The sequence below is a fragment of the Caloenas nicobarica genome, chromosome 5, assembly GCF_036013445.1.
Source record: "Caloenas nicobarica isolate bCalNic1 chromosome 5, bCalNic1.hap1, whole genome shotgun sequence".
NCBI lineage: Eukaryota > Metazoa > Chordata > Aves > Columbiformes > Columbidae > Caloenas > Caloenas nicobarica.
The window spans coordinates 7,165,678-7,178,115 of NC_088249.1; the positions used below are offsets into that span (position 1 = coordinate 7,165,678).

The 12,438-nt window shown below is 42.3% G+C and overlaps 1 protein-coding gene across 4 annotated transcripts in view; it reads left to right on the plus strand.

Moving 5' to 3' along the window:
* SYNE2 (spectrin repeat containing nuclear envelope protein 2) overlaps positions 1-12,438 on the plus strand; it is a 198,803-nt gene that overhangs the window by 150,927 nt on the left and 35,438 nt on the right. For all 4 annotated transcript variants that reach the window (XM_065635633.1, XM_065635635.1, XM_065635637.1 and 1 more), the window contains 9 exons: positions 312-491; positions 1,938-2,066; positions 2,639-2,793; positions 3,118-3,265; positions 4,467-4,561; positions 5,689-5,923; positions 7,349-7,543; positions 8,311-8,436; positions 10,210-10,365. In XM_065635633.1, the coding sequence (XP_065491705.1) occupies positions 312-491; positions 1,938-2,066; positions 2,639-2,793; positions 3,118-3,265; positions 4,467-4,561; positions 5,689-5,923; positions 7,349-7,543; positions 8,311-8,436; positions 10,210-10,365 (1,419 nt within the window). The remainder of the gene's footprint in view (positions 1-311; positions 492-1,937; positions 2,067-2,638; positions 2,794-3,117; positions 3,266-4,466; positions 4,562-5,688; positions 5,924-7,348; positions 7,544-8,310; positions 8,437-10,209; positions 10,366-12,438) is intronic.

The following is a 12,438-nucleotide window of genomic DNA, read 5'->3' on the forward strand; positions in this document are numbered from 1 at the left end:
TTCTGTAGAGAGGGATATTCTGATTTCCCTCCCTGATCTCCTCTGTAGCAGTAGTATCCCACTGCCTGAAGTCACTGGTATTCCACTGAACTTCGAACTGTGCCTTTCCCAGCACTAGAGTCAGTGGATGCGATTCCCATTATCTTCTGAGTAAAAGACTGAAGCTTTCACCATAGCTGAATTAGGCTCCCGGAGGAGATCAACAAAAAGAGCTTAGTTACAGCAACAAAAGATACTAAATGAAAGTGGCACATGAATGATGATCTGATTCTTTTGCTGACTTCTTTTTTTCTTCCCTCTTCTCTCATCAGAATTTACAGCATGGCCTTCAAAACATAGCAGGATTCCATGCCCAGATGTCTTTGCTGGCCGATCAGATAAAACAGCAGGCTGGGACAGCTGCACAAGCCATTCTGTTGGAGAAGCTGCAGCCACTCCAGAGAGCACACTATTTGGAAAAGATGTTGCAGAGGAAGTTAGATGAACTTGAGGTATTTTTTTGAATATTAAATTAGCTGTCAGTGTGAGGTAACTTGTTCACTAGAGCCCTGTCGTTCTTGAATTGAAATGAAATTTCAGTAAAATAAAGCTCGACAGTATGATCAACTGAGTAAAAAAAACAATGCATGAGGCCAGAGGGACAGATGAAAGAAGGGTTTCATCCTTCTTACCTGTTTGTGTTGCTCTAACAAGCTTTTGTAAGTGGACCCAATACAGTCAGGCAGTACGGGACCCTCAGATGATTACAGGTTAGGAAACGTATTCCATGAACTTTAAAGTAAGTTGTAAACTTCCTCAGCTCTGCTTTGGAAAAAAACCTAGGGGCTTCAGTTTCCTTTGATAAGAGTGCACAAAATGTATCCAAAGCCAAGCAAAAACTGTTGTAATTTGATGTTAATTTTGAAGACCAGATTTACATCCCTGTTCAGGGAGAGTAAGGAGGGACCTGGATCCAGGTTTCCCCCTGTGATGCTCTGCTCGCAGGAGTGCTGTGGGATTGGCTTCCCCTCTGCGCAGCTATTCCTGAGAAAACTTCCAAGCAAATGTACTGCTCTACATTTACTTATGTAAAACAAATCTGTTCCTGTGAAAAAGTCTGGTTTAAATGAATTGTTCTGTTCTAAAGTAAATTCATCAAGAAATTTTCAGCCAGCTCTATTTATGAGTCCATCTACCAGCACAGTTCAATGGCTGGAAGCCAGATCTTTATGAAGATAACAGTTTTCTCATATTCCCTGTGAACGTCTCACCCCCTGAAAAATTTCATTTCTGGGTAATCATTTTCTCTGGTGTAACCCTGCAGCATTACCACAGAACTGTCTCTCTCCCCAAACCAATTTTTGCCATTTATTCCTTATAAAAGTTTTGCTGTTTCAGTGTTCTTAGAGATGTGTAGTTTAATTTTTGCAAGAAAGGAAAAGTTTCCCCAGTGCTCTTCTCTCTGACCCAAAGAAACCAACCTAGTGAATAAAGAATTGAATTCCAGCCCTAGTTATTTTTCTGCATGGAGTTGATGCAGCCTGCACAGCCTGGGCTGTAGGCACATGGGAGCAGCCCCTGTGTGCAGCTCAAGGGAAGCTCATTTTCACAAGTTCCTTCCCTCTGATAAACTAAGTTCTGGCTTCCCAGTTTCACAATAAATCAAACAGCCCAAAGCTACAAAAAGGTATCGCAGATGCCCCTATTCCGTCCAGATAGACGAGTCTCTCAGGATTTAGAGATTAAATTTCTTGTTCTCTGCTTTGGCTTAAATTTTCCCCTTATCTAGTGCACAAACTGAAAAAGTTCAATTGCCGAGTTATGTATACGTTGGAATTTGGATTTAATGTCTGTTTTCCTGATGATAACCCCTTATTGCTCTTTTTTTGTATACTGGATATATATATACTGATGTATAATAAATCATAATTAATGTAAATATGCGATATTCACTCTAGTTCAATCTTTCACAACTGGAGGATTTCAAGAACTGCCTGGAAACACTGGAGGGTCACGTCAAGAATTGCACAGACACCTTCGATAGTCTCTGTCTAGAGGGAGAAACAGACAACTCGGAATTGCTCTTGGTATGTTTGAATTCCCAAGTACAAAAAGATACATACTCAGGATTTAAGTGTCTGTAGGATACCAGCTCTCGCCTATTTCAAACAATTTCTGTCTTAAGTATCATAGTTATAGCGCTTCCATCAGAGTAACTATAATCTTATCCAAAACACAAAAAACAATGATTTAAGTTCATAGAAGCTCTAGATATGGATTGTAGGCCAAATGTCTGCCTGGAGGGGAGAAAGCTCACATAGATCTGGGGTTGATGGGAGATCTTTTTCCCCAGCTTTACTCTGAAGCTACCCCGTTTCACTCAACGTAGGGTACAAAGTAAATCTGCACATACCAGCTCTTGAGTATCTGTTCAGTACTGTTGGAAAATTAGGCCTTATGTAAGGGAATTGTGACTTTTTTGTTTCCTATATTCTTTGAAGTTAACAGAGAACTGTTGGGGTTTATTTGGGTTAGCATTTTGGATGCATAACGTTCAGATGCTTCCTACAGAAGAGTCTTCTGTATTTCTTTGAAAGGAAAGAAAGGCTGTAATTTTTTTGCAATTTTTTTTTTTTTTTTTTTTTTTTTTTACTTCCAGAATCACACACTGGAGCTTGCTGCACTTTCTCCAAGCATAGAGAGTTTGAATGAAGCAAGCATTAAGCTGCCACTCAGTGACTTCACTCTGAAGAAAATGCAGAGCCTGACTCGGCAGTGGAGTCAGAAAACAGCAGCTGCTCTGGAACGCTGCAGGTCTGCAATGCAAACAAAATACACTACTAACCATTTCAAAACAAAATTAAAGCATGGGAAGTCTTGCAATCTGTTCTCAGCTTTCTCGGAGGTTTCCAGGTTGAATTCCTGCCCTTTCAATTTAGTCCAGGTTATTCAGTGGCTATTTGTATTCTAAGTCACTTGAGGAAAAATCTGGATGTTCACAGGGGAAGAAGGTAGCAAAGTGCCAAGCAAAACCCTGTTATGTTAGTATTACTAACCACCACATTAGACCATATGCAAACATACCCAGAAAAACAAGCACCAGCACAACAGTATCTGATGATTTCTTTTGTTTTACAGTATACTTGAGGGAGCTCAAAATGATGAAAAGAAATTCTTTCAGAAATGTGAAAACTGGATGAAATTCCTAGAAAAAATGAAAGAGGCCTTAAAAACAAATATTCCAGGACGTTTTGAAGAACTGCAGGAGCAACAGAGAGTATATGAGGTAAAGCTAACTCTAAAAATTGAAGCGTCTTCTTGAATGGTGAAGGTGGGGGGAAATCTCTAGAAAATGCTATGCCTTTTGAAAGTAGATCTGGGCAAAGTTTTACAGAGCATTTCACTCTTGAAATGTGGCCTTGTACTTATTCAGAGGAAAATTTTGAAGTGTGAAATCCTCTTCCAAAATGGATGGATCCCTTTTTGCAGGGATCAGACCTTTTGGAGTGCATTCTCAAGTGTTGCATCATGGAAGTTCTGGATTTCTCCAGCCCTTAGGTTACTCACCTGTGGCAACTTGCCTGAAGCCCGTGGCAACTAGCTGGGCAGTTTGCTGGTGATCTGGCAGGAACCTTACCAGTTTCTAAAAGAAATGCATTTAAAACAAGATGTTTTCACAGCATAGTTCCATTTTGACCAGTTGTTAAATTTTGGTGGAAATCTGTTTCACTGGCATTTTTCCAAACTCTTGCTATTTGTTATAGACGGTGCTTCACACATGCATGACAGCATCCATTCAGAGGAGAAGGCACGTTGCGTGCGAGCAGTAGCATGTGGATGCAATTCTAAGCAAAGTGTCTCTCTGTAGACTTTGTCCTAGTGGTGGGAGGATGGAAAACCAACCAAAATACAGAAAAAAAATCAAGTGGTAAATGCTAAACATCTGTTAGGGTGAGCTTTGTGCTGCCGCAGTCGACCAGAGCTTCACACTGCCTGAGGTACTGCTGCTAATTCCACAGGGCATTAAGTCTCTGCATGTCAGTGATATTCATTAGGGTCCACAGAAAGTTATTTTCTCTCTTTTACTTGGACCTCTCCATTCATTGCAATGAAATTATTTATAGAATAAACTTTTGCTCATTGTGATAAAGAGTAAATTCACCCTTATATGTAGCGTTTCTGTACCTTTTCAATGGGTTTCTGTCTAGATTTTGTTTCTCATGAATGAGCCCAGCAAACTTTAGGCTTCAGATTACGTGCAACATACAGCTCCTAGTGGGTTCTGCTATCACATATGTGCAAGTTCCTCCCGGTATCCAAAAGGCGTGGAATCTTTTAGAATGTATTTGACACTAGCACTTGAAAATAATAGAGCTTTCAGTATTTAAAACTAGATAAAAGCTGTCACTTGAGAGGAGCAGAACCAGCTTTCATAGCAAAAGTTGCTCAGTGAATAGTTAAAACTTTTGTTCTCATGGTATTTTCAGATGCTGCAAACTGAGATTTCCATAAATCAGCAGACATTTGATTCTATCATAGCAAAAGTTCTACTCTCCTTGGAAACCGGAGAAGCAGAAAAAAGGTAATCTATTTGTTTTTCTCCCTAAGATCTTGATAATTCAGTGAATATGCTCCCTTCTTTGGAGTTGGTATTGAATCTTTGCTGTCATGAGGACATAAACCCACATTCTTGGCTGGGTTCACTCTTTAAATAACCCTCTGGCACATTTTGCAAAAGTGTGAGGAGGTGCAATGAGAAAGAAACACAGATGTCCTGGCCAGACCTCATTTTGGGTAGTAACTGGATGTTCTACCTGACAAAAATAATGCCTTCTGAACAGGAGGCTTCCATGTCTACTGCTACCCTGCAGCTGTGGCAACTGCAACTGTGGCAGAGAAGCCACCCTCTTACAGAGGGTAATACACACGCTGCATATGAAGAATCTTTTCTCTCTTCCTAGATCTCTCTACTTTTTAAACTGTAGAGGTGTGAGACTGTTTGTGTTGCCTCTGGCACACACAACAGGGCATTGAGTCATCAGCCACACAAAACATGTGGGAGCTAAACCTGTTCTTTATCAGTATCATCTGAAACTTTTCTCTTAATCATGTAGAGTGAGAAGCAGCAGTATTTGTGAGCAGAGGTTCAACTGCCTCAGGCACTTGTGCTGCGAACACATTACCCCTCTCCGCCAGAGCTGTCGTAACCACTCCAGCTAGATCTGCTGGATCACCCAACCGTGTCGTAGGAGGGGCCAAAAACTGCTTGAATGGGTCCAGTAACAACACAGAGCCTTTTCACTTTGCAGTTAGGTCCCACTGCTGTAGGATACGATGATGATAAAAGCACAGATCAATTTTGCAGAGAATCTGAGATCTTGTTTCACTCGCATCGACCACCTTCTTCTTCAGATAAATGTTTAGTGCATATTGTTTCTGTGATTGCTGTACTATATATGTTGCTGTACCACGACAGCAAGAAAGATGCAGCATTATCCATTCTTGTGTCATGTAAAAGGTTTTTTTTTTTTTGATTGCTTAAAAGATGGAATACAGAGTGGAGGGCTGAGCTTAGAGCTGCATAAAGCTTTTTGCATAGTTGGGTGTTGTAATTGGAGTACAATATTGCAAATGGAAATCCATCACAGTTATTGTAAAATATAGCCTCGAGGTCAAAATACATTAACACTCAACACTTGTCATCTTCAGAACAGAGTTTATTTCCAAGCTCACGTTGCTGAAAGAGCAGTGGCAGAATGTTATCCGGATGGTTCAGCAGAGGAAGAAAGATATCGATGGACTTGTGAGTCAATGGCAGCTCTTCAGGAGTTCCCTGCGGAGTCTCAGCAGATTTCTTGCTGATACAAACAGCTTCCTCGCACCTGTGAAGAGCCAGGACTGCTACAGCCTTTACCAGCTTAGAAATCTAATTCATGATTTCAAGGTACTGTTGTTTATTTTTCATAAATCTAAAATCTGTGTTTTTTCTCAGACAGAAATAAGTTCTGTCCAGTAAGGTAAAAAGCTTCAAAATCACATGCTTTTTGGGGAAAAAACAATTGCTGACACTTTTTCTTAAAGCTGAGCACAGGTGAGAAAATGAGAAAACAAGTGACATTGTGAAAAGCTCGTTATAGTAGGTAACTTCCCGGTCAACATTGTCATTTAGTAGCCTTGTATGCTTTAAAAATATCACTGAAGTGAACACGGAAATGCAGGGTGCCGGGGAGATTCGGCAGGAACTCTGGTCAGTAGGTACCTCTAGGTCTGTGTGCACCTTATTGCCGTGGCTGCTGAACGCAGGACTCGCAGTTTGCCTGAAGGAATCCGGCACAGATGTGGCCGGACGGGCCACGTGGGTCCTGGGTGCACAGGGATGGGCAGAAGGTGCCAGGAGAGAGGATAATAAAGCATTTGCAAGGGGGTCTGTCCTTGGAGCCACCACTCAAGGACACACAGACCTGGGCAGCAGTTCTTCAGGGCAGTGAGTTCTGCATTTTACGTGCAGTGGAAAAAAATATTTTCCTTTGTTAATTTTGAGTATCTTAGTTTTCCAATTAATTATGCACCTTTTTGTTTTATAAGAAAGCAAAAGCAAGCAGTGAACTTGAAGGTTGCTTAAGGCAATCTAAAACCTTTCAAAAATACATTATTGAACATTGTTCACATGGTCCAAGATTTATTGTGTTCCCACACACCTAATGTTGATGGATTAACACATTACCAGTATTCCATTTGGTACTTGCCCAGTTTATTTCATCTTTATTTTTACCTGCTGTGTAAAGATGATTTTCAGTAGATTTTAAGTTAGTGCTCATGATTTTCCTTAGTGAGAAAAGCCAGAAAGTCCTCTCCCTCCTACTCCAAATTGCCCTTCCCTCCTGCTGTTGTTTTACAGAAAGAAATAGTGATCATACCTGCTTTTGTTATAGACCATTTTGTCTTGTAGGCAAATTATTACTGATGGCTTTCTTCACTTGGAGTATGTCATAATTAACAGATCTGTTATCTCTGCAAAATTTGTCTTAGTTGTTGATGCTAGAGGTGCTAACAGAATTTGAACAGGTTTTTTTTGATTCAGATTAACTCAGACAACTGAATTTCCATTTGTTTGTAACTGCTGCACTTTCACTCTATGGATTCAGTCTGTGAAAAGCCATTGTAGAGTCATATAGATCAGAAGATCAGATTTCTCTGAAATTAAAAATCAGATAGATCTATTCATTACTCTTTCATGAATGTGAACAAACTAGTGCCTTTTAACTCCCTTTGTGAATTTTCACGTCTTTCACAGTGAAATGCTAAGAGTGTGCTTCTAAAACTTGCCAAGAACAACTTAGAAACCTTTTTTTTTTTTTTTCTTTTAAAGAGTAAGGCAGTGATTTTTCAGAGGTGGCAAGCCATGTATTCCTTAATCATCGATGTCGGAGAGAAGTTACGCACTGTCTCCGATCCCGAGACCAGCGCTTTTCTCCAGGAGGAGCTCAGCCAGTTACAGCAGAGCTGGGGGGACACCCAGGCCCAGCTGGAGAAGAAGAAGATGCAGCTCAGCAGCACCGTGCAGGTAGGTGATGCCCTCAGGGAGCAGCAGCACCTGCTTCTCTGGCGTTGGGTCTCCAGAGCTTCCCTGTCCCACCGTTCCCAGGGCTGAGCTCTGTAGCAACAAGGCAGATGCTGAGCTGCTGCTCGCTGCAGGGGGCTTTGAGGCAAGTGCCTGTCATCTGCCATCAGGGCATGTGGGAAGCTCAAACTGTGGTCCCCTGATTCTCCCAAGGAAAGTGGGGTTGGCATCCAGTTGTTGCTACAATGGATGTTCCCACTCTGATTGTCCTCATGCTCCCCCATGGCCTGGAGCCCCTCTCCTGCTTCAGGCTGTGAAGCCTGAGCTAAAATTTAGCTTAGAAGGAGTTAACGTGACTTGTTGCTCCTCCTGTTGTTGCACCCCTAAACAGAAGGGGAGGTTATATTTATTTCCTCAGAGGAATTAATTTGCTTTCATGGCTAGACAGCATGTCTTAAAATTGAATACTGTCATTGATACAATCCCCAGCCCAAAAACTATGCTTAAAGCCTCTCATGTTGGAGAAAACAAAATGAGCAGAAATGCTCTGCAAGGCAAACCTTAAATACAAGAGAGGGTTCTTCTGTAAATCCATACACTGAATTCTTGTGGGTGGTACTATGTATCAAAAAGAAAATCCAAATAACCAGAGCACTTGATTATTTCCTTCTGTGGATTGAAGAGACTATTTTGTAACATATCCATATGGTTCAATATGTCATTATAAAGTATCTTAACCTTTTATAACTTCCTTGGGTCTCCTTGAGCAGAGTTGGGACTGCTGTGAAAAGCAAACCAAGGAATTAAAAAGCAGGCTGCAAGAGCTGAAGGAGAAAGTAAAAGATCCACTTCCAGTTGAACATGAAGAGCTCTACAAAGCCAAGGAACACATTAAGGTATTGAACAGCCATACAGCATTTAAATAGATGTAGTCTTTGCGCAACACCTGATCCCTGTAAAATCAGTTTTCCCTCTTACCTGCTCTTCAGTGACACTGAACTTCTCTCCTTTATACCATCGTGATTGCTGCCAGTTGGCAAAGTCCAGCTGACCAAGAAGATTACAAGGAGTAGTTGTGTTTTGGATTTTTTTTTTTTCCTGCTTCTGCTCCCTTTCCACAGTCAGAATTTCTAAAAGAAGTAGTTCCTCGAACAAACAGGAAAAATCTCCCTGGTCTCAGCTCAATTGGCTGCTGTCCTAATGGCTGAATATCCCTTTTTGTTTTCCAATCCATTTTGGACTGGGAGCTCCTCAGGCAAGAGACCTTATAAGTCTGCAAAGCACCATGCACACCTGCAGGATCTGAGAATAATTAGAGAAGGAAAATTAAGAGTAAGGGAGTGGCAAAAGCCCTTGCAGCCCATAGCACACTAGGAAAATTAAATGGCAAGGAAAGCAACTCCAATGGATAGGAGACATTCTGTCTGGACTGGTCAGTCTTTCATCATCCTTTTATGAAGTGAATTGTTGACCTATGTAGTGGGAACAAATAAGCTTATTAACAAGCCAAGGCTTTGAACTCATTATCAGCTGTCTGAAATCTTCTTTGTGAGTGCTGGCTGCCTTTCCCACGACAGCGGCCTTGCTGTAGCCCTGAATTATTTGTGAGATGGCAGCACACGGCTCCTGCCTCTTATTCCAGTAAGAGAAATTCAGCCACAGAGGTGTCAGGGTCTGTCGTTAGCTACATTATTGCAGGGATTTGACTGTTGTTAGGATATATAAATGCGTGTGTGCACATCTACAGGGCGTAATTTGTTTTGAGCTCAGGTAAATTTTAGTCTCAGGTTTGTTTGTATTTTTTTCATCCAGATTTTTTTTTTTTATGATTTAGATAAGTGACTGGATCAAAAGACCTGTGACAATGCACAGGGCTTAGACCGAATGCATTTCTGACACAAACACAATTTTTTTCCCTTTAAAATGAGACAAATCGGATGCTCTGGAAGAAGGTGCTTTTTTTTTGTTAGAGGAGCCAGTGACACCACCCAGCAACCGCCTTGCAAAGTGGGACATAGTACCTCATGTGGAATATCCTGTTTCCCAATGTGTGCAGTGGTGTCTCTGCTTTTTACATGACAATTTTAACACTGATCGGGAAAATGCACGACCTTGTTATAAAGGCAAAGAGGATTTGAGGGCATGAAGCAGGAAAGAATGTGTTTGTGTGAATGACCAGTTTAGAAGCTCCAGGTTTCTGAGATATCTAATGAAGTGCCTGTGAAATAATTCATTAGAGAGGGGAATAAATTTTATTTTTTTAGCTTTTAAGTAAATAACCTGAGATTGCAACAAATGGAGGTGGAAAGCAACCTGGCCAAAATAATAATTAAAAAAAAAAAAGAAGCGGGCATGTTCCTTCCTGGACGTGAAACTCCAAACACTGCCCTGGAGCCTGGGGAGCTGCAGGGGGTCAGGCAGCATTTTGGCCCTTTCAGAGGTTCCTGCTGCCCCAGTTGATAAGAAGCAGCTCAGCTCCGGGCTCCAGTGGGCTCCCAGTTGGGCGCTGAGCCAAATTCTGGGGGGGACCCCATCCAGTCCAGCCGGGGAGCGCTGCACAGGCTGCTGCACATTCCCCTCCTCCCCCACCGCCCAGGCAGGGGATTAAGCAGCAGGTTTGGAAAGCAGAGCTTAGTGCCAAGGCTTGTGCTGGGTGCGCTTCCATGCAGGAGCTGGAGCAGTCGCTGGCGGACTGGGCCCACAACATGAAGGAGCTGCGGGCCATGAAGGTGGAGCTGGCTCACTGCATCCTCAGCGAGGACGTGATGGTGCTCAAGGAGCAAGTTGAACATTTGCACAGGCAGTGGGAAGAGCTCTGCTTGCGGGTAAGTGTTCTGCATCCTCTGGGGCTTTATAGTGGGGTGTTCATGGAACAGAAAACGGGGAGCGGGTCAGCAGGGGGGATTTTTGTTGGGGTTGGCTCACTTTTGCAGCCTTCAGTGTGGTGCACCTCCTGGTGCAGCTGGCCAGGAGTGAAGTTTGTCCTTTGTTTCCTGGAAACAGACTGATGAGATTTAAAAAAAACAAAACAAAACAAAACACCACAAACAAACCCACACAACCAAAACCTTTTTAACTAGTGAGTGCCTGAACTGCACAGAGCAAAAATACAGCCGTTTACTGAAGTAGGTGGCTTTGTTCTGGGCTGCCAAAGGAGGGGGAGAGAGGGATAAACACAGGAATTGCCCGAGGGCATGAAGCAGACAGGGGAAGGGAAGGGGGAGGTCTTCGCAATCTGGTAAAAATAATGCCAGCAGAGTTGATAAAGAAAACTTAAATGTGTTTTAACTACTGACTTCTTGGGTTTAAACACATTAAGAAATGACTTTTCTGTAGCAGTTAAATACTTTGAAACATTTGCATTCTTTGTGGCTTCTTGCAATATTACACTTAATTTAGTGCTGCCTGTAAGATTGCTGGGGAACATTTACCAGATAATCACATGAACTTGATTCATTAGGTTATTATGCAGATTGAATGGGTTTACTTTGCTCTGTTAACAGGATTGGAAGAAGTAAAATACTTGGGGGTCTTAAGTTACTCCGGATGGCTCTGTATGTCTGCAAGCCAAAATCTTGTCTCTCCTTACTCACAAGTCAACAGCTTTTATTTTACAGTTTGTAAAGAAGTATTGAAGCGAGTTAGTATTTTGTGCCTAACCCTTACTCAGGCAAAGGTAAAGCAATCCTGGTGGGAATATTGCCAGAGTAATGAACAGCTACGCTTACTTCACAATCTTTGGTGTGATGAAATAGTTATTTGGGTTTATTTTTTTTGCGTTGCAACATGAAAGAAGAATTTAATATGTTTGCCTTAAACTGAATAGTTAATATACAACCAGTGTTTTCTCTGTTATTGTTTCTGAACTCTGAAAATAATTCCAGAGACACTCTCCCCCCTCCTGAGAAATATAGGCCATTGTTTTTAAATCAAAATGCCTGAACCATTTTCCTAATGGAAATCTGTAGTTGAGTCTATAAATGAGAGAACTTTGTTGGTTTTCCTTTTCTGAACTGCTGATGCCTGCTGTTTGAACTGTGGTGAACAGCCCAGAAAATTAAGCTATCTTTTGCGTGTACCCCACTACAGTCCATCCAAGTAGCAATTTCCCATAGTAATTTACTTAGATTGTATTCAAAATTTCTATTTTAATTTCCTGAGGGGACAACGTTTAGGTCAGTCTATCTGAGAGAGAAGGAAGGGGTGCCATTAATGTGACTGGGTTAGGCACACAAAAATCTGTAGCAGGAGGAATCTGTACTGAAATGTTTACACAGCCCTAATGAGCCTCCGGAGACCCCACAGGGATGCTCAGCGCTGGACACCAGGGTAGGAAAGCAGAATTTTATCCATTCTGCTGCTGGGACAACTGCTTTGTTTTGGCTAGAAAATTAGAGGACTGTATTGTGTGAAAAAAAAACTGCTGTATAAATGCGGAGAGGTGAAAGCCTTTGAGAGCGAGAGGCGGCTGCAGCTGTCACGACCACGGGAGCAGGGCAGCCAGATGCCTGTGCCGGCCTGGACAGGCTCACAGACACACTGAGCGAGCAGATGCGCTCAAGGGATTAGCGTTGACATAGCTGCCCGTGCAAGGTACATGTAGGTCAGACATTTAACTATTCGCATCAGTGAGTGTCCTGTCCAAACAAATGGGTTGGATGCCTGGGCCTTGATGTTCTTTCAGCCTCCCTTGGGAATGGCCAGATCGTTCCTGCATCACGCTGTGGATGCAGAACCGGAGTTGGTACTGGGACAGCTGGCCTGAGGAGAAAATGCTCGAAGCAAGGCCTGGCTTGAAGAGCTCGTGTTCCTAGAAGCTGGTCTGGGAATTTTTGGCTCATTCCTGTTTTACCCCTGATCTGTATTGCTTGGCCAGCTCAAAGTTGCTTCCTGCTCTT